This window comes from Oncorhynchus nerka, linkage group LG6 (genome assembly GCF_034236695.1).
Source record: "Oncorhynchus nerka isolate Pitt River linkage group LG6, Oner_Uvic_2.0, whole genome shotgun sequence".
Classification (NCBI taxonomy): Eukaryota; Metazoa; Chordata; class Actinopteri; order Salmoniformes; family Salmonidae; genus Oncorhynchus; species Oncorhynchus nerka.
This window is the reverse complement of record NC_088401.1, coordinates 7,521,066-7,547,593: the sequence shown is the minus strand read 5'-3', so window position 1 is coordinate 7,547,593 and position 26,528 is coordinate 7,521,066. Positions and strand designations below refer to the sequence as shown.

Below are 26,528 nucleotides of genomic sequence, written 5' to 3'. Positions count from 1 at the left end.
GATCTGACCCGTTTCAATACGCAGAGACAATATCCCTGATCTGACCCGTTTCAATACACAGAGACAATATCCCTGATCTGACCCGTTTCAATACGCAGAGACAATATCCCTGATCTGACCCGTTTCAATACGCAGAGACAATATCCCTGATCTGACCCGTTTCAATACGCAGAGACAATATCCCTGATCTGACCCGTCTCAATACGCAGAGACAATATCCCTGATCTGACCCGTTTCAATACGCAGAGACAATATCCCTGATCTGACCCGTTTCAATACGCAGAGACAATATCCCTGATCTGACCCGTTTCAATACGCAGAGACAATATCCCTGATCTGACCCGTTTCAATACGCAGAGGCAATATCCCTGATCTGACCCGTTTCAATACGCAGAGGCAATATCCCTGATCTGACCCGTTTCAATACGCAGAGACAATATCCCTGATCTGACCCGTTTCAATACGCAGAGACAATATCCCTGATCTGACCCGTTTCAATACGCAGAGACAATATCCCTGATCTGACCTGAGACAATATCCCTGATCTGACCCGTTTCAATACGCAGAGGCAATATCCCTGATCTGACCCGTTTCAATACGCAGAGACAATATCCCTGATCTGACCCGTTTCAATACGCAGAGACAATATCCCTGATCTGACCTGAGACAATATCCCTGATCTGACCTGAGACAATATCCCTGATCTGACCCGTTTCAATACGCAGAGACAATATCCCTGATCTGACCCGTTTCAATACGCAGAGACAATATCCCTGATCTGACCCGTTTCAATACGCAGAGACAATATCCCTGATCTGACCCGTTTCAATACGCAGAGACAATATCCCTGATCTGACCCGTTTCAATACGCAGAGACAATATCCCTGATCTGACCCGTCTCAATACGCAGAGACAATATCCCTGATCTGACCCGTTTCAATACGCAGAGACAATATCCCTGATCTGACCCGTTTCAATACGCAGAGACAATATCCCTGATCTGACCCGTTTCAATACGCAGAGACAATATCCCTGATCTGACCCGTTTCAATACGCAGAGACAATATCCCTGATCTGACCCGTTTCAATACGCAGAGACAATATCCCTGATCTGACCCGTCTCAATACGCAGAGACAATATCCCTGATCTGACCCGTTTCAATACGCAGAGACAATATCCCTGATCTGACCCGTTTCAATACGCAGAGACAATATCCCTGATCTGACCCGTCTCAATACGCAGAGACAATATCCCTGATCTGACCCGTTTCAATACGCAGAGGCAATATCCCTGATCTGACCCGTTTCAATACGCAGAGACAATATCCCTGATCTGACCCGTTTCAATACGCAGAGACAATATCCCTGATCTGACCCGTTTCAATACGCAGAGACAATATCCCTGATCTGACCCGTTTCAATACGCAGAGACAATATCCCTGATCTGACCCGTTTCAATACGCAGAGACAATATCCCTGATCTGACCTGAGACAATATCCCTGATCTGACCCGTTTCAATACGCAGAGGCAATATCCCTGATCTGACCTGTTTCAGTCTCCATCTTTTACACCAAGACATTATCTGTGTTTTAGTCTGGTTGATCATGAGTCTCTTTTACACCAAGACATTATCTGTGTTTCTGTCTGGTTGATCATGAGTCTCTTTAACACCAAGACATTATCTGTGTTTTAGTCTGGTTGATCATGAGTCTCTTTTACACCAAGACATTATCTGTGTTTCTGTCTGGTTGAACACGAGTCTCCATCTTTACCACCAAGACATTATCTGTGTTTCTGTCTGGTTGATCATGAGTCTCTTTAACACCAAGTCATTATCTGTGTTTTAGTCTGGTTGATCATGAGTCTCTTTAACACCAAGACATTATCTGTGTTTTAGTCTGGTTGATCATGAGTCTCCATCTTTACCACCAAGACATTATCTGTGTTTCTGTCTGGTTGATCATGAGTCTCTTTAACACCAAGACATTATCTGTGTTTTAGTCTGGTTGAACATGAGTCTCTTTTACACCAAGACATTATCTGTGTTTTAGTCTGGTTGAACATGAGTCTCCATCTTTAACACCAAGACATTATCTGTGTTTTAGTCTGGTTGATCATGAGTCTCTTTTACACCAAGACATTATCTGTGTTTCTGTCTGGTTGAACACGAGTCTCCATCTTTACCACCAAGACATTATCTGTGTTTTAGTCTGGTTGAACATGAGTCTCTTTAACACCAAGACATTATCTGTGTTTCTGTCTGGTTGAACATGAGTCTCTTTAACACCAAGACATTATCTGTGTTTTAGTCTGGTTGAACATGAGTCTCTTTTACACCAAGACATTATCTGTGTTTTAGTCTGGTTGATCATGAGTCTCCATCTTTACCACCAAGACATTATCTGTGTTTCAGTCTGGTTGAACATGAGTCTCCATCTTTAACACCAAGACATTATCTGTGTTTTAGTCTGGTTGAACATGAGTCTCCATCTTTACCACCAAGACATTATCTGTGTTTTAGTCTGGTTGAACATGAGTCTCTTTAACACCAAGACATTATCTGTGTTTTAGTCTGGTTGAACACGAGTCTCTTTACCACCAAGACATTATCTGTGTTTCTGTCTGGTTGAACACGAGTCTCCATCTTTTACACCAACTGACTGCACATAATTACATTTTCTGCAGGTCTTTTCAGTTTCTGACATCAGAATAATATGTTATAAAAAGATACTCATCATATCTTTCTCCAATATTTGACTGTTTCATTTCTTTTGCCAAATCATTTATAAAACAAAGCAAACAAAGTCACCCGAGGTTGTGGGGAACCCAATCGGTACGGTATTCATTAACACGCACACACGCAATTGGTACTTTGTAAAACGACTGGATTGCTTGATAAAAATGTCCCATCAACCCCCCTGTCTTTTAACAAACTATAGGCTAAAATATCCCCCATTTACTAAATCAAATTGCTTTCTGGAAATCAATGAAACGTGCAAAAGTAGGTTTCTCTTCACGTAGTCTATTTCTGATTATTGTACCGACTGAAAAGAGATGATCTGTACAGGCTCTAGATTTATGAAAAACATTTTGTTCTTCCACCAGAATGTTTTGATCCTCAAAAAGATCAGCCTATTGGAGGATGGATGAATATGGATAAATATCATTTATAGATCGGACTTATTAAACATATGCCTCTATAGTTCAGTGGTACTCTTCATTATTTGAAGATTTGGGAATGGAATTCACTATAGACTCATACCAAGTGGATGGGGCAGTATGGTGTACTCATTCACTATAGACTCATACCAAGTGGATCGCAGTATACTGAACTCCTTCACTATAGACTCATACCCAGTGGATCGCAGTATACTGAACTCCTTCACTATAGACTCATACCCAGTGGATGGCAGTATACTGAACTCCTTCACTATAGACTCATACCCAGTAGATGGCAGTATACTGAACTCATACACTATAGACTCATACCCAGTGGATGGCAGTATACTGAACTCATTCACTATAGACTCATACCCAGTAGATGGCAGTATACTGAAATCATTCACTATAGACTCATACCCAGTGGATGGCAGTATACTGAACTCATACACTATAGACTCATACCAAGTGGATGGCAGTATACTGAACTCATACACTATAGACTCATACCCAGTGGATGGCAGTATACTGAACTCATACACTATAGACTCATACCAAGTGGATGGCAGTATACTGAACTCATACACTATAGACTCATACCCAGTGGATGGCAGTATACTGAACTCAAAAACACATTTGAAGAAAATCATATAGGAGGTCAATTAATTTAGGGCATTTTAAAACTTCATTCGGCAGCTCATAAATGCCACACGCTTTCCCATTTTTTCGCAGCGTCAATCACCTTAACCTCTTGGTGTCAGATGATGATAACGGTCCCGTTCACGGGCTGGGCGTCACTACAGGTTAACGTCTGCCGCAGACAGCTCCTCATTAAGTACAGGATACATGCATAAAAGTGGGCTCCATTTTTAGTTCTCAGGGAACATATGCCTTTATCAAATTCTTCCTCAAAATATGCCACCTTTTTCGTTTCCTGAGAACAAACTAGCAAACTCCTTAAGTACCCAAATCAAATCAAATGTATTTATAAAGCCCTTCGTACATCAGCTGATATCTCAAAGTGCTGTACAGAAACCCAGCCTAAAATCCCAAACAGCAAGCAATGCAGGTGTAGAAGCACGGTGGCTAGGAAAAACTCCCTAGAAAGGCCAAAACCTAGGAAGAAACCTAGAGAGGAACCAGGCTATGTGGGGTGGCCAGTCCTCTTCTGGCTGTGCTGGGTGGAGATTATAACAGAACATGGCCAAGATGTTCAAATGTTCATAAATGACCAGCATGGTCGAATAATAATAGGGCAGAACAGTTGAAACTGGAGCAGCAGCACGGTCAGGTGGAAGTTGAAACTGGAGCAGCAGCACGGTCAGGTGGAAGTTGAAACTGGAGCAGCAGCACGGTCAGGTGGAAGTTGAAACTGGAGCAGCAGCACGGTCAGGTGGAAGTTGAAACTGGAACAGCAGCACGGTCAGGTGGAAGTTGAAACTGGAGCAGCAGCACGGTCAAGTGGACTGGGGACAGTCCCTGCTCTTCCATTGGAATTTTCTTATGTCGTTTGGGTCCTAACTTGTTTATTTGGCTCCAAAACGGTTGAGGATATCTTGTCTGTATCTCCTCAAGGTGTAAAACTGTGAAGGACCTCGGCGTTACTCTGGACCCTGATCTCTCTTTTGACGAACATATCAAGATTGTTTCAAGGACAGCTTTTTTCCATCTGCGTAACACTGCAAAGATCAGACATTTTCTGTCCAAAAATTGATGCAGAAAAATGTATCCATGCTTTTGTCACTTCTAGGTTAGACTACTGCAATGCTCTACTTTCCGGCTACCCGGATAAAGCATTAAATAAACTTCAGTTAGTGCTAAATACGGCTGCTAGAATCCTGACTAGAACCATATTATCATACCATGTTATCCTCCTGACTAGAACCATATCATATTACTCCAGTGCTAGCCTCCCTACACTGGCTTCCTGTTAAGGCAAGGGCTGATTTCAAGGTTTTACTGCTAACGTACAAAACATTGCATGGGCTTGCTCCTATCGATCTTTCCGATTTGGTCCTGACATATATACCTACAAACACGCTACGGTCACAAGACGCAGGCCTCCTAGTCTTTATTGAAGACTCATCTCTTCAGTGGGTCAAATGATTGCGTGTAGTCTGGCCCAGGAGTGTGAAGGTGAACTGAAAGGCTCTGGAGCAACGAATCGCCCTTGCTGTCTCTGCCTGGCCGGTTCCCCTCTTTCCACTGGGATTCTCTGCCTCTAACCCTATTACAGGGGCCGAGTCACTGGCTTACTGGGGCTCTTCCATGCCGTCTCTAGGAGGGGTGTGTCACTTGAGTGGGTTGAGTCGCTGACGTGGTCTTCCTGTCTGGGTTGGCGCCCCCCCTTGGGTTGTGCCGTGGTGGAGATCTTTGTGGGCTATACTCGGCCTTGTCTCAGGATGGTAAGTTGGTGGTTGAAGATATCCCTCTTGTGGTGTGGGGGCTGTGCTTTGGCAAAGTGGGTGGGGTTATATCCTGCCTGTTTGGCTCTGTCAGGGGGTATCGTCAGATGGGGCCACAGTGTCTCCTGACCCCTCCTGTCTCAGCCTCCAGTATTTATGCTGCAGTAGTTTGTGTCAGGGTCAGTCTGTTATATCTGGAGTATTTCTCCAGTGTGAATTTAAGTATGCTCTCTCTAATTCTCTATTTCTCTCTCTCGGGGGCCCTGAGCCCTAGGACCATGCCTCAGGACTACCTGGCATGATGACTCCTTGCTGTCCCCAGTCCACCTGGTCGTGCTGCTGCTCCAGTTTCAACTGTTCTGCCTGCGGCTATGGAACCCTGACTTGTTCACTGGACGTGCTACCTGTCCCAGACCTGCTGTTTTCAACTCTCTAGAGACAGCAGGAGCGGTATAAATACTCTCAATGATCGGCTATGAAAAGCCAACTGACATGTACTCCTGAGGTGCTGTCCTGTTGCACCCTCGACAACTACTATGATTATTATTATTTGACCCTGCTGGTCATTTATGAACATTTGAACATCTTGGCCATGTTCTGTTATAATCTCCACCCGGCACAGACAGAAGAGGACTGGCCACCCCTCAGAGCCTGGTTCTTCTCTAGGTTTCTTCCTAGGCTCTGGCCTTTCTAGGGAGTTTTTCCTAGCCACCGTGCTTCTACACCTGCATTGCTTGCTGTTTGGGGTTTTAGGCTGTGTTTCTGTACAGCACTTTGAGATATCAGCTGATGTACAAAGGGCTTTATAAATACATTTGATTTGATTTTGTCACACATATCGCTGTTTTGAAGCCTCTGTTGAAGCAATGCTGTGTTTTCACTGCCTTCTATGTACTCAAACTACACATTTGGTTAGTAAGACCTTGCAGAGTATTTTCCACCCCAGTTTATCAGACAGTTAGAAAAGGTCTCTCTACAAGCCAATATTCTCATTTCACTGCCAACATATCCTTTCAATATTAGTCAGATTTAAAAAAAAATGTTAAAACCATATTTGTTTTCAAAAATGACCAATTGCCTTTTCTTGTTGGCACAATATATATATATTTTTTTAAGTGTCCATCTTTTGAATTTAGCCAACGTTTCGAAAGGTGGGCTTTTATTTTGAAGGTTCTCTCATTACCAGACCTTACGTGACGTCGTTATTTGTGCTGCTGGCAGAACACTAGTAAAAGTATCCACGCTGGACTGTCTTTCTTGCACAATATTGTATCCAGCGAAACTGCAACATTGTAACGTTAGCCGCTTAAATGTTACAATCTCAGAATCTATTTAGCGTTCCAGTTGCTACCACAAAGATTGCAATGCGAGGTATACCAAATTATTTCTAATTTTACAAGTGGCTCCTAGACTAGAAAAGGAACCATGTGGAAATGGTGGTCAGTTGTACAGCTATAATAACAGTAGGCCACTACACGCCTTTTCAACTCAAAGACACGACAATAGAGACACTATGGATTCATCACTAGAGAAAGAGACATAGGGGAGTTGAGCAACCATGTCCACTTTCTAGAGGCTGACGTGACAGTTCAGCCTCTTCTTCTCTCCCCAGTTGAGTTGACACGTCGTAGCTTTACGAGTCACATTATTTGGAAAGCTTAGTTCTTATTGCACCCCAGACCCCTCGAACATGTGGACTAGACCTACCTCAAACATCAACCCGAGGAGGAACACCATAGCAACACAGGAAACAATATCTGCATGGTTCTGGATGATAAACTCATGGCTCAACACCGGCGGGTTCTTGTTGGTCTTTTTGCGGAACCCCATTTTGGACGGCTTCCAAAACGGGAACTTTTAGCGACCGGCGCAACTCAAAAGCAGAGAGTGAATAGATATGACCAAGTATTCGGTATTGTTATCTGTCCGTCTTCGTCAGCTCTTAACGCAAGCCAGTCTCCCTCCTGCTCCTCTCTCTCACTCAAACACGGGTCAGCAAATGACTCTAGCGAGCTGCTCTTCTTCTTGTGGGAGGATCTCAGCCGACGCGCGTCGTCGGTAGAGCGGTGCGGTTTACCGCCCCCTACATGTCTGGAGTGCAGAGACCGTTGGTTTTACGTGCCTTCCTCTTCACAACCCCGACAGGTGATAGTCAATCGAAACCATTTTTTAAGATCGACTGGATAAGAGATATTAAATCGAAACCGTTAACAGGATTTTCTGGATAAGTGATAAAAAGACAACCCATGCATGTTATTTTGCATAGAGGGAGCATGATGAATACTAGCCCGTACCGTTCATAGACTCAACATATCTTTTTAGTGCCTTTTAATGATCTTATGACCAGGGGTGTTTTGTCAAGAGCCCCAATGCTAGTTCTGAACTTTACAAAAAATACAAATGAAAACATAAGGAAGATATCTTTCATATTAAAATGTTAAATTACTACACACCTTTATAGGGTTAGTGTTCCCACACGGCCATATCAAATCAAATCAAAATCAAATCAAATCAAATTTTATTTGTCACATACACATGGTTAGCAGATGTTAATGCGAGTGTAGCGAAATGCTTGTGCTTCTAGTTCCGACAATGCAGTGATAACCAACAAGTAATCTAACTAACAATTCCAAAACTACTGTCTTATACAGTGTAAGGGGATAAAGAATATGTACATAAGGATATATGAATGAGTGATGGTACAGAGCAGCATACAGTAGATGGTATCGAGTACAGTATATACATATGAGATGAGTATGTAGACAAAGTAAACAAAGTGGCATAGTTAAAGTGGCTAGTGATACATGTATTACATAAGGATGCAGTCGATGATGTAGAGTACAGTATATACGTATGCATATGAGATGAATAATGTAGGGTAAGTAACATTATATAAGGTAGCATTGTTTAAAGTGGCTAGTGATATATTTACATCATTTCCCATCAATTCCCATTATTAAAGTGGCTGGAGTTGGGTCAGTGTCAATGACAGTGTGTTGGAAGCAGCCACTCAATGTTAGTGGTGGCTGTTTAACAGTCTGATGGCCTTGAGATAGAAGCTGTTTTTCAGTCTCTCGGTCCCAGCTTTGATGCACCTGTACTGACCTCGCCTTCTGGATGATAGCGGGGTGAACAGGCAGTGGTTCGGGTGGTTGATGTCCTTGATGATCTTTATGGCCTTCCTGTAACATCGAGTGGTGTAGGTGTCCTGGAGGGCAGGTAGTTTGCCCCCAGTGATGCGTTGTGCAGACCTCACTACCCTCTGGAGAGCCTTACGGTTGAGGGCGGAGCAGTTGCCGTACCAGGCGGTGATACAGCCCGCCAGGATGCTCTCGATTGTGCATCTGTAGAAGTTTGTGAGTGCTTTTGGTGACAAGCCAAATTTCTTCAGCCTCCTGAGGTTGAAGAGGCGCTGCTGCGCCTTCTTCACGACGCTGTCAGTGTGAGTGGACCAATTCAGTTTGTCTGTGATGTGTATGCCGAGGAACTTAAAACTTGCTACCCTCTCCACTACTGTTCCATCGATGTGGATAGGGGTGTTCCCTCTGCTGTTTCCTGAAGTCCACAATCATCTCCTTAGTTTTGTTGACGTTGAGTGTGAGGTTATTTTCCTGACACCACACTCCGAGGGCCCTCACCTCCTCCCTGTAGGCCGTCTCGTCGTTGTTGGTAAACAAGTCTACCACTGTTGTGTCGTCCGCAAACTTGATGATTGAGTTGGAGGCGTGCGTGGCCACGCAGTCGTGGGTGAACAGGGAGTACAGGAGAGGGCTCAGAACGCACCCTTGTGGGGCCCCGTGTTGAGGATCAGCGGGAGGAGATGTTGTTGCCTACCCTCACCACCTGGGGCGGCCAGTCAGGAAGTCCAGTACCCAGTTGCACAGGGCGGGGTCGAGACCCAGGGTCTCGAGCTTGATGACGAGCTTGGAGGGTACTATGGTGTTGAATGCCGAGCTGTAGTCGATGAACAGCATTCTCACATAGGTATTCCTCTTGTCCAGGTGGGTTAGGGCAGTGTGCAGTGTGGTTGAGATTGCATCGTCTGTGGACCTATTTGGGCGGTAAGCAAATTGGAGTGGGTCTAGGGTGTCAGGTAGGGTGGAGGTGATATGGTCCTTGACTAGTCTCTCAAAGCACTTCATGATGACGGAAGTGAGTGCTACGGGCGGTAGTCGTTTAGCTCAGTTACCTTAGCTTTCTTGGGAACAGGAACAATGGTGGCCCTCTTGAAGCATGTGGAAACAGCAGACTGGTATAGGGATTGATTGAATATGTCCGTAAACACACCGGCCAGCTGGTCTGCGCATGCTCTGAGGGCGCGGCTGGGGATGCCGTCTGGGCCTGCAGCCTTGCGAGGGTTAACACGTTTAAATGTCTTACTCACCTCGGCTGCAGTGAAGGAGAGACCGCATGTTTTCGTTGCAGGCCGTGTCAGTGGCACTGTATTGTCCTCAAAGCGGGCAAAAAAGTTATTTAGTCTGCCTGGGAGCAAGACATCCTGGTCCGTGACTGGGCTGGGTTTCTTCTTGTAGTCCGTGATTGACTGTAGACCCTGCCACATGCCTCTTGTGTCTGAGCCATTGAATTGAGATTCCACTTTGTCTCTGTACTGACACTTAGCTTGTTTAATAGCCTTGCGGAGGGAATAGCTGCATTGTTTATATTCTGTCATGTTTCCGGTCACCTTGCCCTGATTAAAAGCAGTGGTTCGCGCTTTCAGTTTCACGCGAATGCTGCCATAAATCCACGGTTTCTGTTTAGGGAATGTTTTTATCGTTGCTATGGGAACGACATCTTCGACGCACGTTCTAATGAACTCGCACACCGAATCAGCGTATTCGTCAATATTTTTATCTGACGCAATATGAAACATGTCCCAGTCCACGTGATGGAAGCAGTCTTGGAGTGTGGAGTCAGCTTGGTCTGACCAGCGTTGGACAGACCTCAGCGTGGGAGCCTCTTGTTTTAGTTTCTGCCTGTAGGCAGGGATCAGCAAAATGGAGTCGTGGTCAGCTTTTCCGAAAGGGGGGCGGGGCAGGGCCTTATATGCGTCGCGGAAGTTAGAGTAACAATGATCCAAGGTTTTACCACCCCTGGTTGCGCAATCGATATGCTGATAAAATTTAGGGAGTCTTGTTTTCAGATTAGCTTTGTTAAAATCCCCAGCTACAATGAATGCAGCCTCCGGATAAATGGTTTCCAGTTTGCAAAGAGTTAAATAAAGTTCGTTCAGAGCCATCGATGTGTCTGCTTTGGGGGGGATATATACGGCTGTGATTATAATCGAAGAGAATTCTCTTGGAAGATAATGCGGTCTACATTTGATTGTGAGGAATTCTAAATCAGGTGAACAGAAGGATTTGAGTTCCTGTATGTTTCCTTCATCACACCATGTCTCGTTAGTCATGAGGCATACGCCCCCGCCACTCTTCTTACCAGAAAGATGTTTGTTTCTGTCGGCGCGATGCGTGGAGAAACCCGTTGGCTGCACCGCATCGGATAGCGTCTCTCCAGTGAGCCATGTTTCCGTGAAGCAGAGAACGTTGCAGTCTCTGATGTCCCTCTGGAATGCCACCCTTGCTCGGATTTCGTCAACCTTGTTGTCAAGAGACTGGACATTGGAAAGAAGAATGCTGGGGAGTGGTGCGCGATGTGCCCTTTTTCGGAGTCTGACCAGAAGACCGCCTCGTTTCCCTCTTTTTCGGAGTCGTTTTCTTGGGTCGCTGCATGCGATCCATTCCGTTGTCCTGTTTGTAAGGCAGAACACAGGATCCGCATCGCGGAAAACATATTCTTGGTCGTACTGATGGTGAGTTGACGCTGATCTTATATTCAGTAGTTCTTCTCGACTGTATGTAATGAACCCTAAGATGACCTGGGGTACTAATGTAAGAAATAACACGTAAAAAAACAAAAAACTGCATAGTTTCCTAGGAACGCGAAGCGAGGCGGCCATCTCTGTCGGCGCCGGAAGTAGACATATAACCCATGTTACAGCTCTTGTTTACCTACAGGGAAGAACGTTGTTGTTTTTCGGGAGGAATACATCTGCAACTTGTTTCACAGTTTACTCACACCTCACTGCATACTTGGATTAAACATCTCATTAAAGTTCAGTGTTAGGATAAGGGTTTAGGTCAGGGTTTAGTTAAGGTTATGTTTCATAGACAGTTAGTTTAAATGTGGCGTTATTGAACATCTACGGACCATCTACTTGGGACAATCCATGTAAAGACTTTCCTTATAGGGTTGTGACAGGATAGAAACCATAGCTTTGACCTGTTTCCTCAGGGGTGAAACCATAGCTTTGACCTGTTTCCTCAGGGATGAAACCATAGCTTTGACCTGTTTCCTCAGGGGTGAAACCATAGCTTTGACCTGTTTCCTCAGGGATGAAACCATAGCTTTGACCTGTTTCCTCAGGGATGAAACCATAGCTTTGACCTGTTTCCTCAGGGGTGAAACCATAGCTTTGACCTGTTTCCTCAGGGATGAAACCATAGCTTTGACCTGTTTCCTCAGGGATGACCACTCTTGGGTTTTTAATCCCTGAACGGCCAGAGTGGATTTAGTGCTTTACTGTCTCTGTACAGGTGTATTTTGGGTGAGAGAAACCATTTTGTTTATTTTTTAAAATGGATATATCTGCCTCTTTCCTGTTTTCTACCTGACTGTGTCCATATAAATGGACCTAGAATTGATGGTTCTAATACGTGTTAAAATACTGAACTGAGTCTTCTGTGTGACCCAGAAAAAGGTGCGTTTGAGTAGATTAGAACAACCCACATTTCAATGAAGTAGTGCTGTTGAGTTGTGTAATACTTTAGGTTTGCTCTTTCATTTCCTTCAAACTAATTAGGGTCAGATCCTTGGAGAATAATATCTCAGAAATGAACTGAGACAGACCAGAGAGACAGACCAGAGACAGACAGACAGACAGAGGAACAGACAGACAGACAGACAGACAGACAGACAGACAGACAGACAGACAGACAGACAGACAGACAGACAGACACACAGACAGACACACAGACAGACAGACAGACACACAGGCCAGGAAGACAGACAGACTTAGACAGATACAGACAGACAGGCCAGGAAGACAGACAGACACAGACAGACATAGACAGATACAGACAGACACTGACCAGACTGACAGACCAGAGACAGACAGACAGACAGACAGACAGACAGACAGACAGACAGACAGACAGACAGAGACAGACAGACATAGACAGATACAGACAGACACTGACCAGACTGACAGACAGACAGGCCAGGAAGACAGACAGACACAGACAGATACAGACAGACACTGACCAGAAGACAGACAGACAGGCCAGCAAGACAGACAGACACAGACAGATACAGACAGACACTGACCAGAAGACAGACAGCCAGGCCAGGAAGACAGACAGACAGACACAGACAGATACAGACAGACACTGACCAGAAGACAGACAGACAGGCCAGGAAGACAGAGAGACACTGACCAGACTGACAGACAGACAGACGGACAGAACGGACCAAACCGACCTCAAAAAGCATAAATCGCTCAGCACTAAGTCTTGGTGAACCCTGTGATTTTACACAACTACACTTCATGTATGTACTTCTTTGACTCCCTTTGTACGCAAAAAGTACACACACACACACACACACACACACACACACACACACACACACACACACACACACACACACACACACACACACACCCCCCAACCACACACACACACACACACACCCAAACACACACACACACCCCAAACACACACACACACACACACACCCAAACACACACACACACACACACACCCCCAAACACACACACACACACACACACCCCAAACACACACACACCCCAAACACACACACACACACACACACACCCAAACATACACACACACATACACACCCAAACACACACACACACACACACACACACACACACACACACACACACACACACACACACAAACATACACCCAAACTCTCTCACACTCAGCGCTGCATTCACAGAGTTATCAGAGAGTGTGATGAGTGATGACATCATTGGCACACCTCAAACCTGAAACGAAATCTGAACAATTTTGAGAATGTGTACTTCCCTTTGTGGTATTTACAGTAGACCCATGCCTCGAGTTGACTCACGTGTGTCTGTCTGTGTGTGTACATTTGTAGAGAAATTGGCTAATTGAGACATTACCTCTCACACACATCAACTCACATGTCAGTGGTCTACCACACACACACACACACACACACACACACACACACACACACACACACAGCCCAGGCGTTGACTCTTTAATGGCGTATGACTGTGGGTGTTGGTTACGGTTGTCAGGGTGGAGCTCCAGAAGAGAGACGGACCTTGGAGCAGTGTGCCTGGTCACTGACAGTAAGAGGAAGACTAGTGAAGACACACCGGTGAGTACCACTGTGCTTCACTTCTAGAAAATATTGAACAATCTATTGTTGTTGTTGTTGTTGTCTTTTATCAATCTTTGTTCTGACAACTTCCACTTGATACAATGACCGAGGAAACTGTAAAAGAAGTGTAAAGAAATGTAAACATTTTTTATCTTCAATGATTTAACCTTGTTAAATAAAGGTAAAAAAAATAAAGTAAAATGAATAAATGTGGTGAGATGTAAGAGACAGATGGTTGACTGGCATTAATGTAAAAACAATGTTTAATAGACTTGAATGATTACCTGTCTCTATTAGTCTATTACATTACCTCTCACTATTAGTCTATTACATTACCTGTCACTATTAGTCTATTACATTACCTGTCTCTATTAGTCTTTTACATTACCTGTCTCTATTAGTCTATTACATTACCTGTCTCTATTAGTCTATTACATTACCTGTCTCTATTAGTCTATTACATTACCTCTCACTATTAGTATATTACATTACCTGTCTCTATTAGTCTATTACATTACCTGTCACTATTAGTCTATTACATTACCTGTCACTATTAGTCTATTACATTACCTGTCACTATTAGTCTATTACATTACCTGTCTCTATTAGTCTTTTACATTACCTGTCTCTATTAGTCTATTACATTACCTGTCTCTATTAGTCTATTACATTACCTGTCTCTATTAGTCTATTACATTACCTGTCTCTATTAGTCTATTACATTTACCTGTCTCTATTAGTCTACTACATTACCCATCTCTATTAGTCTATTACATTACCTGTCTCTATTAGTCTTTTACATTACCTGTCTCTATTAGTCTATTACATTACCTGTCTCTATTAGTCTATTACATTACCTGTCTATATTAGTCTATTACATTACCTGTCTCTATTAGTCTATTACATTACCTGTCTCTATTAGTCTATTACATTTACCTGTCTCTATTAGTCTATTACATTACCTCTCACTATTAGTCTTTTACATTACCTGTCTCTACTAGTCTATTACATTACCTGTCTCTATTAGTCTATTACATTACCTGTCTCTATTAGTCTATTACATTACCTGTCTCTATTAGTCTATTACATTACCTGTCTCTATTAGTCTATTACATTACCTGTCTCTATTAGTCTATTACATTTACCTGTCTCTATTAGTCTATTACATTACCTCTCACTATTAGTCTTTTACATTACCTGTCTCTACTAGTCTATTACATTACCTGTCTCTATTAGTCTTTTACATTACCTGTCTCTATTAGTCTATTACATTACCTGTCTCTATTAGTCTATTACATTACCTGTCTCTATTAGTCTATTACATTACCTGTCTCTATAGCTAAGAACCAGAACAAGATGCTCCTTCCTACAGGAGGTTATGTAATTGTTCAGGACACGGAGGGAGAGCTCACCAGCTACATGAAACTGATTGATTAGATCTCTGTTGTAGTGATGTTAGGCAGGATATGTTATCAGCAGTCTACCTTAGCTGTCTCTATTAGTCTATTACATTACCTCTCACTACTAGTCTATTATATTGCCTGTCTCTATTAGTCTATTACATTACCTCTCACTATTAGTCTATTACATTACCTGTCTCTACTAGTCTATTACATTACCCATCTCTATTAGTCTTTTACATTACCTGTCTCTATTAGTCTATTACATTTACCTGTCTCTATTAGTCTATTACATTACCTGTCTCTACTAGTCTATTACATTACCTGTCTCTATTAGTCTATTACATTTACCTGTCTCTATTAGTCTATTACATTACCTGTCTCTATTAGTCTATTACATTACCTGTCTCTACTACCCCTCTCACTACTAGTATATTACATTACTTGTCTCTATTAGTCTATTACATTACCTGTCTCTACTACATTACCCATCTCTATTAGTCTATTACATTACCTGCCTCTATTAGTCTATTACATTACCTGTCTCTATTGCAGTCTATTACATTACCTGTCTCTACTACATTACCCATCTCTATTAGTCTATTCCATTACCTGTCCTTATTAGTCTATTACATTACCTGTCTCTATTAGTCTATTACATTACCTGTCTCTACTACCCCTCTCACTACTAGTATATTACATTACTTGTCTCTATTAGTCTATTACATTACCTGTCTCTACTACATTACCCATCTCTATTAGTCTATTACATTACCTGCCTCTATTAGTCTATTACATTACCTGTCTCTATTGCAGTCTATTACATTACCTGTCTCTACTACATTACCCATCTCTATTAGTCTATTCCATTACCTGTCCCTATTAGTCTATTACATTACCTGTCTCTATTAGTCTATTACATTACCTGTCTCTATTAGTCTATTACATTACCTGTCCCTATTAGTCTATTACATTACCCGTCTCTATTAGTCTATTACATTACCTGTCTCTATTAGTCTATTACATTACCTGTCTCTATTAGTCTATTACATTACCTGTCTCTATTAGTCTATTACATTACCTGTCTCTATTAGTCTATTACATTACCTGTCTCTATTAGTCTATTACATTACCTGTCTCTATTAGTCTATTACATTACCCGTCTCTATTAGTCTATTACATTACCTGTCTCTATTAGTCTATTACATTACCTGTCTCTATTAGTCTATTACATTACCTGTCCCTATTAGTCTATTACATTACCTGTCTCTACTACCCCTCTCACTATTAGTCTATTACATTACCTGTCTCTACTACATTACCCATCTCTATTAGTCTATTACATTACCTGTCCCTATTAGTCTATTACATTACCTGTCTCTATTAGTCTATTACATTACCTGTCTCTATTAGTCTATTACATTACCCGTCTCTATTAGTCTATTACATTACCTGTCTCTATTAGTCTATTCCATTACCTGTCTCTATTAGTCTATTACATTACCTGTCCCTATTAGTCTATTACATTACCTGTCTCTACTACCCCTCTCACTATTAGTCTATTACATTACCTGTCTCTACTACATTACCCATCTCTATTAGTCTATTACATTACCTGTCCCTATTAGTCTATTACATTACCTGTCTCTATTAGTCTATTACATTACCTGTCTCTATTAGTCTGTTCCCTTTCCTCTCTCTCTTTATGATGAGAAAAGTGCAGGCAAAGGGCAAAGGTCAATCAGGGAAGCAGGCCACATCATCTGAATACATTTACAGCCATGTATGGATTTGAACGTTTAGATGTTTATTTATCTGTTAATAGTTTCTCAAATATGCATGTGACTAAATTATACTAATACTTTGTCCTAATAATATTCTATACTTTGTCCTAATAATATTCTGAACTTTGTCCTAATAATATTCTATACTTTGTCCTAATAACATTCTATACTTTGTCCTAATAATATTCTGTACTTTGTCCTAATAATATTCTTTACTTTGTCCTAATAATATTCTCCTAATAATATTCTATACTTTGTCCTAATAATATTCTATACTTTGTCCTAATAATATTCTCTACTTTGTCCTAATAATATTCTCTACTTTGTCCTAATAATATTCTCTACTTTGTCCTAATAATATTCTATACTTTGTCCTAATAATATTCTCTACTTTGTCCTAATAACATTCTGTACTTTGTCCTAATAATATTCTGTACTTTGTCCTAATAACATTCTGTACTTTGTCCTAATAATATTCTATACTTTGTCCTAATAATATTCTCTACTTTGTCCTAATAACATTCTGTACTTTGTCCTAATAATATTCTATACTTTGTCCTAATAATATTCTCTACTTTGTCCTAATAACATTCTGTACTTTGTCCTAATAATATTCTATACTTTGTCCTAATAATATTCTATACTTTGTCCTAATAATATTCTATACTTTGTCCTAATAACATTCTATACTTTGTCCTAATAATATTCTATACTTTGTCCTAATAATATTCTCTACTTTGTCCTAATAATATTCTCTACTTTGTCCTAATAACATTCTATACTTTGTCCTAATAATATTCTATACTTTGTCCTAATAATATTCTGTACTTTGTCCTAATAATATTCTGTACTTTGTCCTAATAATATTCTGTACTTTGTCCTAATAATATTCTGTACTTCGTATACATTTACAGGGCATGAAGTTCTTGTCATTTCAAACATTATTGGGGACAGAATAATCTCGGGAAATCTCGGATTAGTCAGAACATTGTCAATTGAGGCAAACCCGTCCAGAACCACCAACTCCCCAAAACAAGGCAAACCCGTCCAGAACCACCAACTCCCCAAAACAAGGCAAACCCGTCCAGAACCACCAACTCCCCAAAACAAGGCAAACCCATCCAGAACCACCAACTCCCCAAAACAAGGCAAACCCGTCCAGAACCACCAACTCCCCAAAACAAGGCAAACCCGTCCAGAACCACCAACTCCCCAAAAACAAACTCAGCCAGTATTACCCAGCCACAGCATCTATAAACTAACGAATTTCCACTTCCTCGTGCATTGAAGTCACTTGGGAGGCGAAGTGAACATTTGATTTAAGTGGGAATTAGGATTTGCCGTTAAGTGAAAACCTGAGCATCCAAAACATGCTTCAAACAGACTCGGAGTTCACTAAAACGCGATGGATCTGTACCGTCATCGGACTGGGCTTTTACCTGGTGGACATTGTGACAGACGTTGGACTAGCAGTGAAGTACTTCCTGGTTGGAAACCTGGTCTGGGCTGGGCTGACTTTACTGTTTGTGGTGGTTGGCTCAGCAGCCACACAGGTCTTCAGCTACACCTGGTACAGAGATGACACGAGGAACCCACTGGTTAATCCTGGTGGAGACAAGCTGATATCTGGGATGAACAGAGGAAGACTGATTGGACTCCATGTTTTGCAGATGGGTATCTTCACCAGGTATGTGATGATGTGAGGTTGAAATGTGATTACTTCTGTTATCAACTTTATAGTGACGTTGGCTGGAGATGTTCACAAGATTAGGAGTGGAAACGGACGGAATATTACTGGAAACTTTACCATTAGTTTACCAAAAACTTTCAAGGATTTTATGTAAATTCTCACAAGACATATAGTGGCAGTTTTTGGGGTACTTCAGATTATTTTATTTTATTATTATAATTTTTTTTAACCTTTATTTAACCAGGCAAGTCAGTTAAGAACACATTCTTATTTTCAATGACGGCCTAGGAACAGTGGGTTAACTGCCTGTTCAGGGGGCAGAACGACAGATTTGTACCTTGTCAGCTCGGTTACTAGTCCAACGCTCTAACCACTAAGCTACCCTGCCGCCCCTCCACTCTAACCACTAGGCTACCCTGCCGCCCCTCCACTCTAACCACTAGTCTACGCTGCCGCCCCTCCACTCTAACCACTAGTCTACCCTGCCGCCCCTCCACTCTAACCACTAGGCTACCCTGCCGCCCCTCCACTCTAACCACTAGGCTACCCTGCCGCCCCTCCACTCTAACCACTAGGCTACCCTGCCGCCCAGATCACTGGTGTCTGTAATTATCTCTGGCACTCTGTGTGGCATTATCACATGTCAAATATAGGAAATAATAAATAAATAAGAGGATTTAGAAACTAAAAGTAGAATGACAAATCTGTAAAACAAATATAATATAATATATAAACATTGTCCTAAATATAAACCATCATCATAGTGAATACAATCGGTGTTTTAATATGAGGGTTTCAGCCTGAAATATCCTTTTCACAATATCTATGTGTCTTTGTTGTAAATGTTTTGGTGCCAAAATGTTGGTTGTTATGAAAAAAAGTAAATAGTTGGAAGAGTTGCAGAGTTAATTGAAAATAACGCCATTGTTGATTAGATGCTTATTTGATCAATTAAACTATTTTATCTTGAACCATATGCTCTGTCTACTAGAAACTCATGGAGAATAATGACACAGATATATATATATATATATTTTAATACTATATGAAAGAAAAAAAAGTTATTAAAGTATAAATGACCAGTTACCATGGATTGCCATAGATGACCTGTTAATTACTAAATTACCAGGTAGCTATCTAGCCAAAAGATATGGCTGAGTAGCCATACAACACACCTTTATTGTCATCCTGTGATTGTGCCACCGGTAACTTAGTAAGTTACAACGTTGGCGTCCACAAATTGTTTGGTTAGTTGAAGCTCAAAGGCAGATAGCGATATTGAGTCGTTTCGTCTCACCGTTCGAAAGGGGATCTATGTCTATACACTTGTATAACCCGTGGATCGGTTTGTACACCAAACATTCTCCATTCAGCCTGAAAATGTCTTCCTGAACTCGATTTAATGTTGAGAAGGCGAGGATAATACGCATACGGTGTCTTTTATGAAACATCATTTTCACCCACAATGCAACAGTGGCTAATACTTGTCCCGGATGTTTACGTATCGCCTTCAGCCAATCAGGTTGCAGCAGTCTGTTTATCTCTATACCGACACACATCTCTCTCTCTCTCTCTCTCTCTCTCTCCGTTAGGTACTACCACCTGTTGAAGGCAGGATACATGGCGGTGTGGTTCAAGTCACCTGGGACTGCTGAATTCTCCAGAGAGGTCCACTTGGTCCTGTTTGGTCGGGCGACCGATCTGAGCATGCTCAAACTGTTTGAGACGTTCCTGGAGAGTGTCCCTCAGCTCCTCTTCCAGATGTATATCCTGCTGGGCCATGGACACAAGTCCACAATACAATGTGTGTATGTGTGTGTGTGTGAGAGAGAGAGATGGGGGGAGGGGGGGGTAGAGAAAGAGAGAGGGGGGAGAGGGTGGGTGAGAGGGGAGAGAGAGGAGAGAGAGGGGGAAAGAGGAAAGAGAGAGAGAGAGGGGAGAGAGGAGAAAGAGAGATAGAGGAGAGAGAGGGGGAGAGAGAGGAGAGAGAGGGAGGGAGGGGAGAGAGAGGAGAGAGAGAGGGGGAGAGAGGAGAGAGAGAGGGGAGAGAGAGAAAGAGGGGGAGAGAGAGAGGGGGAAAGAGGAAAGAGAGAGAGAGAGAGAGGGGAGAGAGAGGAGAGAGAGAGGGGGAGAGAGGAGAAAGAGAGATAGAGGAGAGAGAGAGGGGGAGAGAGAGAGAGAGAGGGAGGGAGGAGGGGGAGAGAGAGGAGAGAGAGAGGGGGAGAGAGGAGAGAGAGAGGGAGAGAGAGAAAGAGGGGGAGAGAGAGGAGAGAGAGAGAGGGAGGAGAGGGGAGAGAGAGGGAGAGAGAGAGGGGGGAGAGAGAGGGAGGGAGAGGGAGAGAGAGAGAGAGAGAGGGGGGAGAGAGAGAAAAGAGGGAGAGAGAGAGGGAGGAGAGGGGGAGAGAGAGGAGAGAGAGAGGGGGAGAGAGAGAAAGAGGGGGAGAGAGAGGAGAGAGAGAGAGGGAGGAGAGGGGAGAGAGAGGAGAGAGAGAGGGAGGAGAGGGGAGAGAGAGGGAGGAGAGGGGAGAGAGAGGAGAGAGAGAGGGGGAGAGAGAGAAAAAGAGGGGGAGAGAGGAGAGAGAGAGGGGGAGAGAGAGAAAGAGGGGGGGAGGAGAGAGAGAGGGGGAGAGAGAGAAAGAGGGGGGGAGGAGGGAAGAGGGGGGGTGAGAATCTGCAGCCACTGCCACAGCTTTTGTTCTCCATTTCTCTCCACACAATAACCAGACTAGACCCTCTGGTCTGCTGCTCTCCTTGTGAGTGAATGTCTACCACAACCTCAAATATGTCACATGCCTGTCTCTCACATGCCTGTCTCTCACATGCCTGTCTCTCACATGCCTGTCTCTCACATGCCTGTCTCTCACATACCTGTCTCTCACATGCCTGTCTCTCACATGCCTGTCTCTCATAAGCCTGTCTCTCACATGCCTGTCTCTCACATGCCTGTCTCTCACACATGCCAGTATTGTAAAATCCTTCTCTAATGTGTGTCTCATCTTCCCCTGTGCAGGCATCTGCATGGTGGGCTCATTCATCAACATCGCCTGGGCTATAGTGGACTACCGCCGGTGTCTCCGTCGATCCTTACCCCAGGTAATATAATAATAATATATCATATAATAATATATAATAACATAATCATATTATCATATATATATATATATATATCAAATAATAATAATGAATATAACACCCCCAGGTCCGAGAGATGCCTTCTGGCCTCCCTACATTCGTCTACCTCCTATACAAGCTGTTGACCATCACCGCTCACATCCTCAGCCTCAGCCTCTTCCTCGTCCTCAGCCCCTACAGTACCCTGGGAATGGCTGTCGTCTGGCTGGCCGGAACCCTCTGGGCCCATTGGGTCCGTACTGACTTCTGCACGTCTAAAGGTCTAGAGAGGCTCTATCGGATCATCGTGGGAGTCGTCCTCATATTCACCTTCTTTAACGTGAAAGGACAGGATACCAGATGGCAGATGGCTGTGTACTACGTTCTCTTTGCGTTTGTGAACCTCTCTGGTCCTTTGCTGCTGGTTCTGGTGAGGCCAGAGGTTAACGCTGCTGAGTACTTTTGGCCGGTGACTCTGCTGATATTTGGAGGGACCGTTCTAGGGCTGGCTTATCTGCTTCTGTATTATACTGTCTATCACCCCAGAGGGAGGAGTCTACAGGCAGATGAGGTGGATGGACACATGGGACAGGAGAGAGAACCAGATACAATGCTGAGAATGAGGAACTTCCTACAGCTCTGAGGCTCACCTTCCTATTCGCCACATATTCATATGGAGGAGTTAAAAGGACAATCAGGCATTTGAAAAACAACAAAGGTGTCACCCAGACACGTTGTTTTGTTAAACAGCTAAGGGGGATGAGTTGGAGAAATGTAACTGCTGAGACAAACTCTGGTTGGTGGACTGTCTAGTTGGTGGACTGTCTAGTTGGTGGACTGTCTGGTTGGTGGACTGTCTAGTTGGTGGACTGTCTGGTTGGTGGACTGTCTGGTTGGTGGACTGTCTGGTTGGTGGACTGTCTGGTTGGTGGACTGTCTAGTTGGTGGACTGTCTAGTTGGTGGACTGTCTGGTTGGTGGACTGTCTATTTGGTGGACTGTCTGGTTGGTGGACTGTCTAGTTGGTGGACAATCTAGTTGGTGGACTGTCTAGCTGGTGGACTGTCTATTTGGTGGACTGTCTAGTTGGTTGGCTGTCTAGTTGGTGGACAGTCTAGTTGGTGGACAGTTTAGTTGGTGGACTGTCTATTTGGTGGACTGTCTAGTTGTGGACTGTCTATTTGGTGGACAGTCTAGTTAGTGGACTGTCTAGTTGGTGGACAGTCTAGTTGGTGGACTGTCTAGTTGGTGGACAGTCTAGTTGGTGGACTGTCTAGTTGGTGGGCTGTCTATTTGGTGGACTGTCTATTTGGTGGACTGTCTAGTTGGTGGACAGTCTATTTGGTGGACATTCTAGCTGGTGGACAGTCTATTTGGTGGACATTCTAGCTGGTGGACAGTCCAGCTGGTGGACTGTCTAGTTGGTGGACTGTCTATTTGGTGGACTGTCTAGTTGGTGGACAGTCTAGTTGGTGGACTGTCTAGTTGGTGGACTGTCTAGTTGGTGGACAGTCTAGTTGGTGGACAGTCTATTTGGTTGACAGTCTATTTGGTGGACATTCTAGCTGGTGGACAGTCTATTTTGTTGACAGTCTATTTGGTGGACATTCTAGTTGGTGGACATTCTAGTTGGTGGACTGTCTAGTTGGTGGACTGTCTATTTGGTGGACATTCTAGCTGGTGGACAGTCTATTTGGTGGACATTCTAGCTGGTGGACAGTCCAGCTGGTGGACTGTCTAGTTGGTGGACTGTCTATTTGGTGGACTGTCTAGTTGGTGGACAGTCCAGCTGGTGGACTGTCTAGTTGGTGGACTGTCTATTTGGTGGACTGTCTAGTTGGTGGACAGTCTAGTTGGTGGACTGTCTAGTTGGTGGACTATCTAGTTGGTGGACAGTCTAGTTGGTGGACAGTCTATTTGGTTGACAGTCTATTTGGTGGACATTCTAGCTGGTGGACAGTCTATTTTGTTGACAGTCTATTTGGTGGACATTCTAGCTGGTGGACAGTCTAGCTGGTGGACTGTCTATTTGGTTGACAGTCTATTTGGTGGACATTCTAGCTGGTGGACAGTCTAGCTGGTGGACAGTCTAGTTGGTGGACTGTCTAGTTGGTGGACTGTCTAGTTGGTGGACTGTCTAGTTGGTGGACAGTCTATTTGGTGGACTGTCTATTTGGTGGACTGTCTATTTGGTGGACTGTCTAGTTGGTGGACTCTGACTGTCATCCTTTTAGTTTCTAAGTCACCTCAGCCTTCTTTTATCTTATCAGTTTCGGTTCCTCCAGTCTTACAGCTGCTGCTCCCTTTTACAGTAAGCTGCAGGCTAGACAGGTTTTGTTAATTTTGTCTTGTGACATCACATCATATGATCGTTCTCACGCCCCCTCAGGAGATCAAAGTCTCTTTTCCTTTTTGTTGTTGCTGCTCTGAAAGACCGGAACAGGTAAAAAGGGACTGTGATATTTGGCCACTAAAATTCTGCCTACATATCTCAGGTCTGGTGTCCTCAGCTGAGATGAATATAGTGAGACACAGCGCCTCTTATATGTTGATTCATGATGTCAATGCAAACAGAGAACAGAAGGAAGACATCCTTTTACAGGCCACCTAACATTTAAGAGTGAAGTAAGAAGACGTTGTTATGGACTCGCTCAGTGATGTGTTACAGACTCTTTTATTTATTTTACCTTTATTTAACCAGGAAAGTCAGTTAAGAACAAATTCTTATTTTCAATGACGGCCTAGGAACAGTGGCTTAACTGCCTGTTCAGGGGCAGAACGACAGATTTGTACCTTGTCAGCTCGGGGGTTTGAACTTGCAACCTTCCGGTTACTAGTCCAACGCTCTAACCACTAGGCTACCCTGCCGCCCCTCCACTCTAACCACTAGGCTACCCTGCCGCCCCTCCACTCTAACCACTAGGCTACCCTGCCGCCCCTCCACTCTAACCACTAGGCTACCCTACCGCCCCTCCACTCTAACCACTAGGCTACCCTGCCGCCCCTCCACTCTAACCACTAGGCTACCCTGCCGCTCCTCCACTCTAACCACTAGGCTACCCTGCCGCCCCTCCACTCTAACCACTAGGCTACCCTACCGCCCCTCCACTCTAACCACTAGGCTACCCTGCCGCCCCTCCACTCTAACCACTAGGCTACCCTGCCGCCCCTCCACTCTAACCACTAGGCTACCCTACCGCCCCTCCACTCTAACCACTAGGCTACGCTGCCGCCCCTCCACTCTAACCACTAGGCTACCCTGCCGCCCCTCCACTCTAACCACTAGGCTACCCTGCCGCCCCTCCACTCTAACCACTAGGCTGCCCTGCCGCCCCTCCACTCTAACCACTAGGCTACCTGCCTCCTCTACACTCTAACCACTAGGCTACCTGCCTCCTCTACACTCTAACCACTAGGCTACCTGCCTCCTCTACACTCTAACCACTACATTTACATTTACATTTAAGTCATTTGGCTACCCTGCCGCCCCTCCACTCTAACCACTAGGCTACCCTGCCGCCCCTCCACTCTAACCACTAGGCTACCCTGCCGCCCCTCCACTCTAACCACTAGGCTACCCTACCGCCCCTCCACTCTAACCACTAGGCTACCCTGCCGCCCCTCCACTCTAACCACTAGGCTACCTGCCTCCTCTACACTCTAACCACTAGGCTACCCTGCCGCCCCTCCACTCTAACCACTAGGCTACCCTACCGCCCCTCCACTCTAACCACTAGGCTACCCTACCGCCCCTCCACTCTAACCACTAGGCTACCTGCCTCCTCTACACTCTAACCACTAGGCTACCCTGCCGCCCCTCCACTCTATAACCACTAGGCTACCCTGCCGCCCCTCCACTCTAACCACTAGGCTACCCTACCGCCCCTCCACTCTAACCACTAGGCTACCCTACCGCCCCTCCACTCTAACCACTAGGCTACCTGCCTCCTCTACACTCTAACCACTAGGCTACCCTGCCGCCCCTCCACTCTAACCACTAGGCTACCCTGCCGCCCCTCCACTCTAACCACTAGGCTACCTGCCTCCTCTACACTCTAACCACTAGGCTACCCTACCGCCCCTCCACTCTAACCACTAGGCTACCCTGCCACCCCTCCACTCTAACCACTAGGCTACTTGCCTCCTCTACACTCTAACCACTAGGCTACCCTACCGCCCCTCCACTCTAACCACTAGGCTACCCTACCGCCCCTCCACTCTAACCACTAGGCTACCCTGCCGCCCCTCCACTCTAACCACTAGGCTACCCTGCCGCCCCTCCACTCTAACCACTAGGCTACCCTACCGCCCCTCCACTCTAACCACTAGGCTACCCTGCCGCCCCTCCACTCTAACCACTAGGCTACCTGCCTCCTCTACACTCTAACCACTAGGCTACCCTACCGCCCTCCACTCTAACCACTAGGCTACCCTGCCGCCCCTCCACTCTAACCACTAGGCTACCCTACCGCCCCTCCACTCTAACCACTAGGCTACCCTGCCGCCCCTCCACTCTAACCACTAGGCTACCTGCCTCCTCTAC

The 26,528-nt window shown here is 44.3% G+C and overlaps 2 protein-coding genes across 3 annotated transcripts in view; one reads left to right on the top strand and one right to left on the bottom strand.

Moving 5' to 3' along the window:
* LOC115128017 (translocating chain-associated membrane protein 1-like 1) overlaps positions 1 to 7,578 on the bottom strand; it is a 42,465-nt gene extending 34,887 nt beyond the window's left edge. For both annotated transcript variants that reach the window (XM_065019246.1, XM_065019245.1), the window contains exon 1: positions 7,273 to 7,578. In XM_065019246.1, the coding sequence (XP_064875318.1) occupies positions 7,273 to 7,395 (123 nt within the window). In that variant the 5' untranslated portion in view covers positions 7,396 to 7,578. The remainder of the gene's footprint in view (positions 1 to 7,272) is intronic.
* Positions 7,579 to 18,116: 10,538 nt separating this feature from the next.
* LOC115123330 (XK-related protein 9-like) lies at positions 18,117 to 23,328 on the top strand. The gene is made up of 4 exons (XM_029652665.2): positions 18,117 to 18,872; positions 20,468 to 20,679; positions 21,886 to 21,968; positions 22,075 to 23,328. The coding sequence occupies exons 1-4, from the start codon at positions 18,556 to 18,558 to the stop codon at positions 22,627 to 22,629; spliced, it is 1,167 nt and encodes a 388-aa protein (XP_029508525.1). The 5' UTR covers positions 18,117 to 18,555; the 3' UTR covers positions 22,630 to 23,328.
* The last annotated feature ends 3,200 nt before the right edge of the window (positions 23,329 to 26,528 follow it).

What these genes read in the sequence shown, in the direction of transcription:
- LOC115123330 (XM_029652665.2), top strand. Translation starts at nt 18,556, where the DNA reads ATGCTTCAAACAGACTCGGAGTTCACTAAAACGCGATGGATCTGTACC. An exon ending in ACACAAGTCCACAATACAAT is followed by an intron (nt 20,680 to 21,885) that starts GTGTGTATGTGT and finishes TCCCCTGTGCAG; the next exon opens with GCATCTGCATGGTGGGCTCA. An exon ending in TCCGTCGATCCTTACCCCAG is followed by an intron (nt 21,969 to 22,074) that starts GTAATATAATAA and finishes TAACACCCCCAG; the next exon opens with GTCCGAGAGATGCCTTCTGG.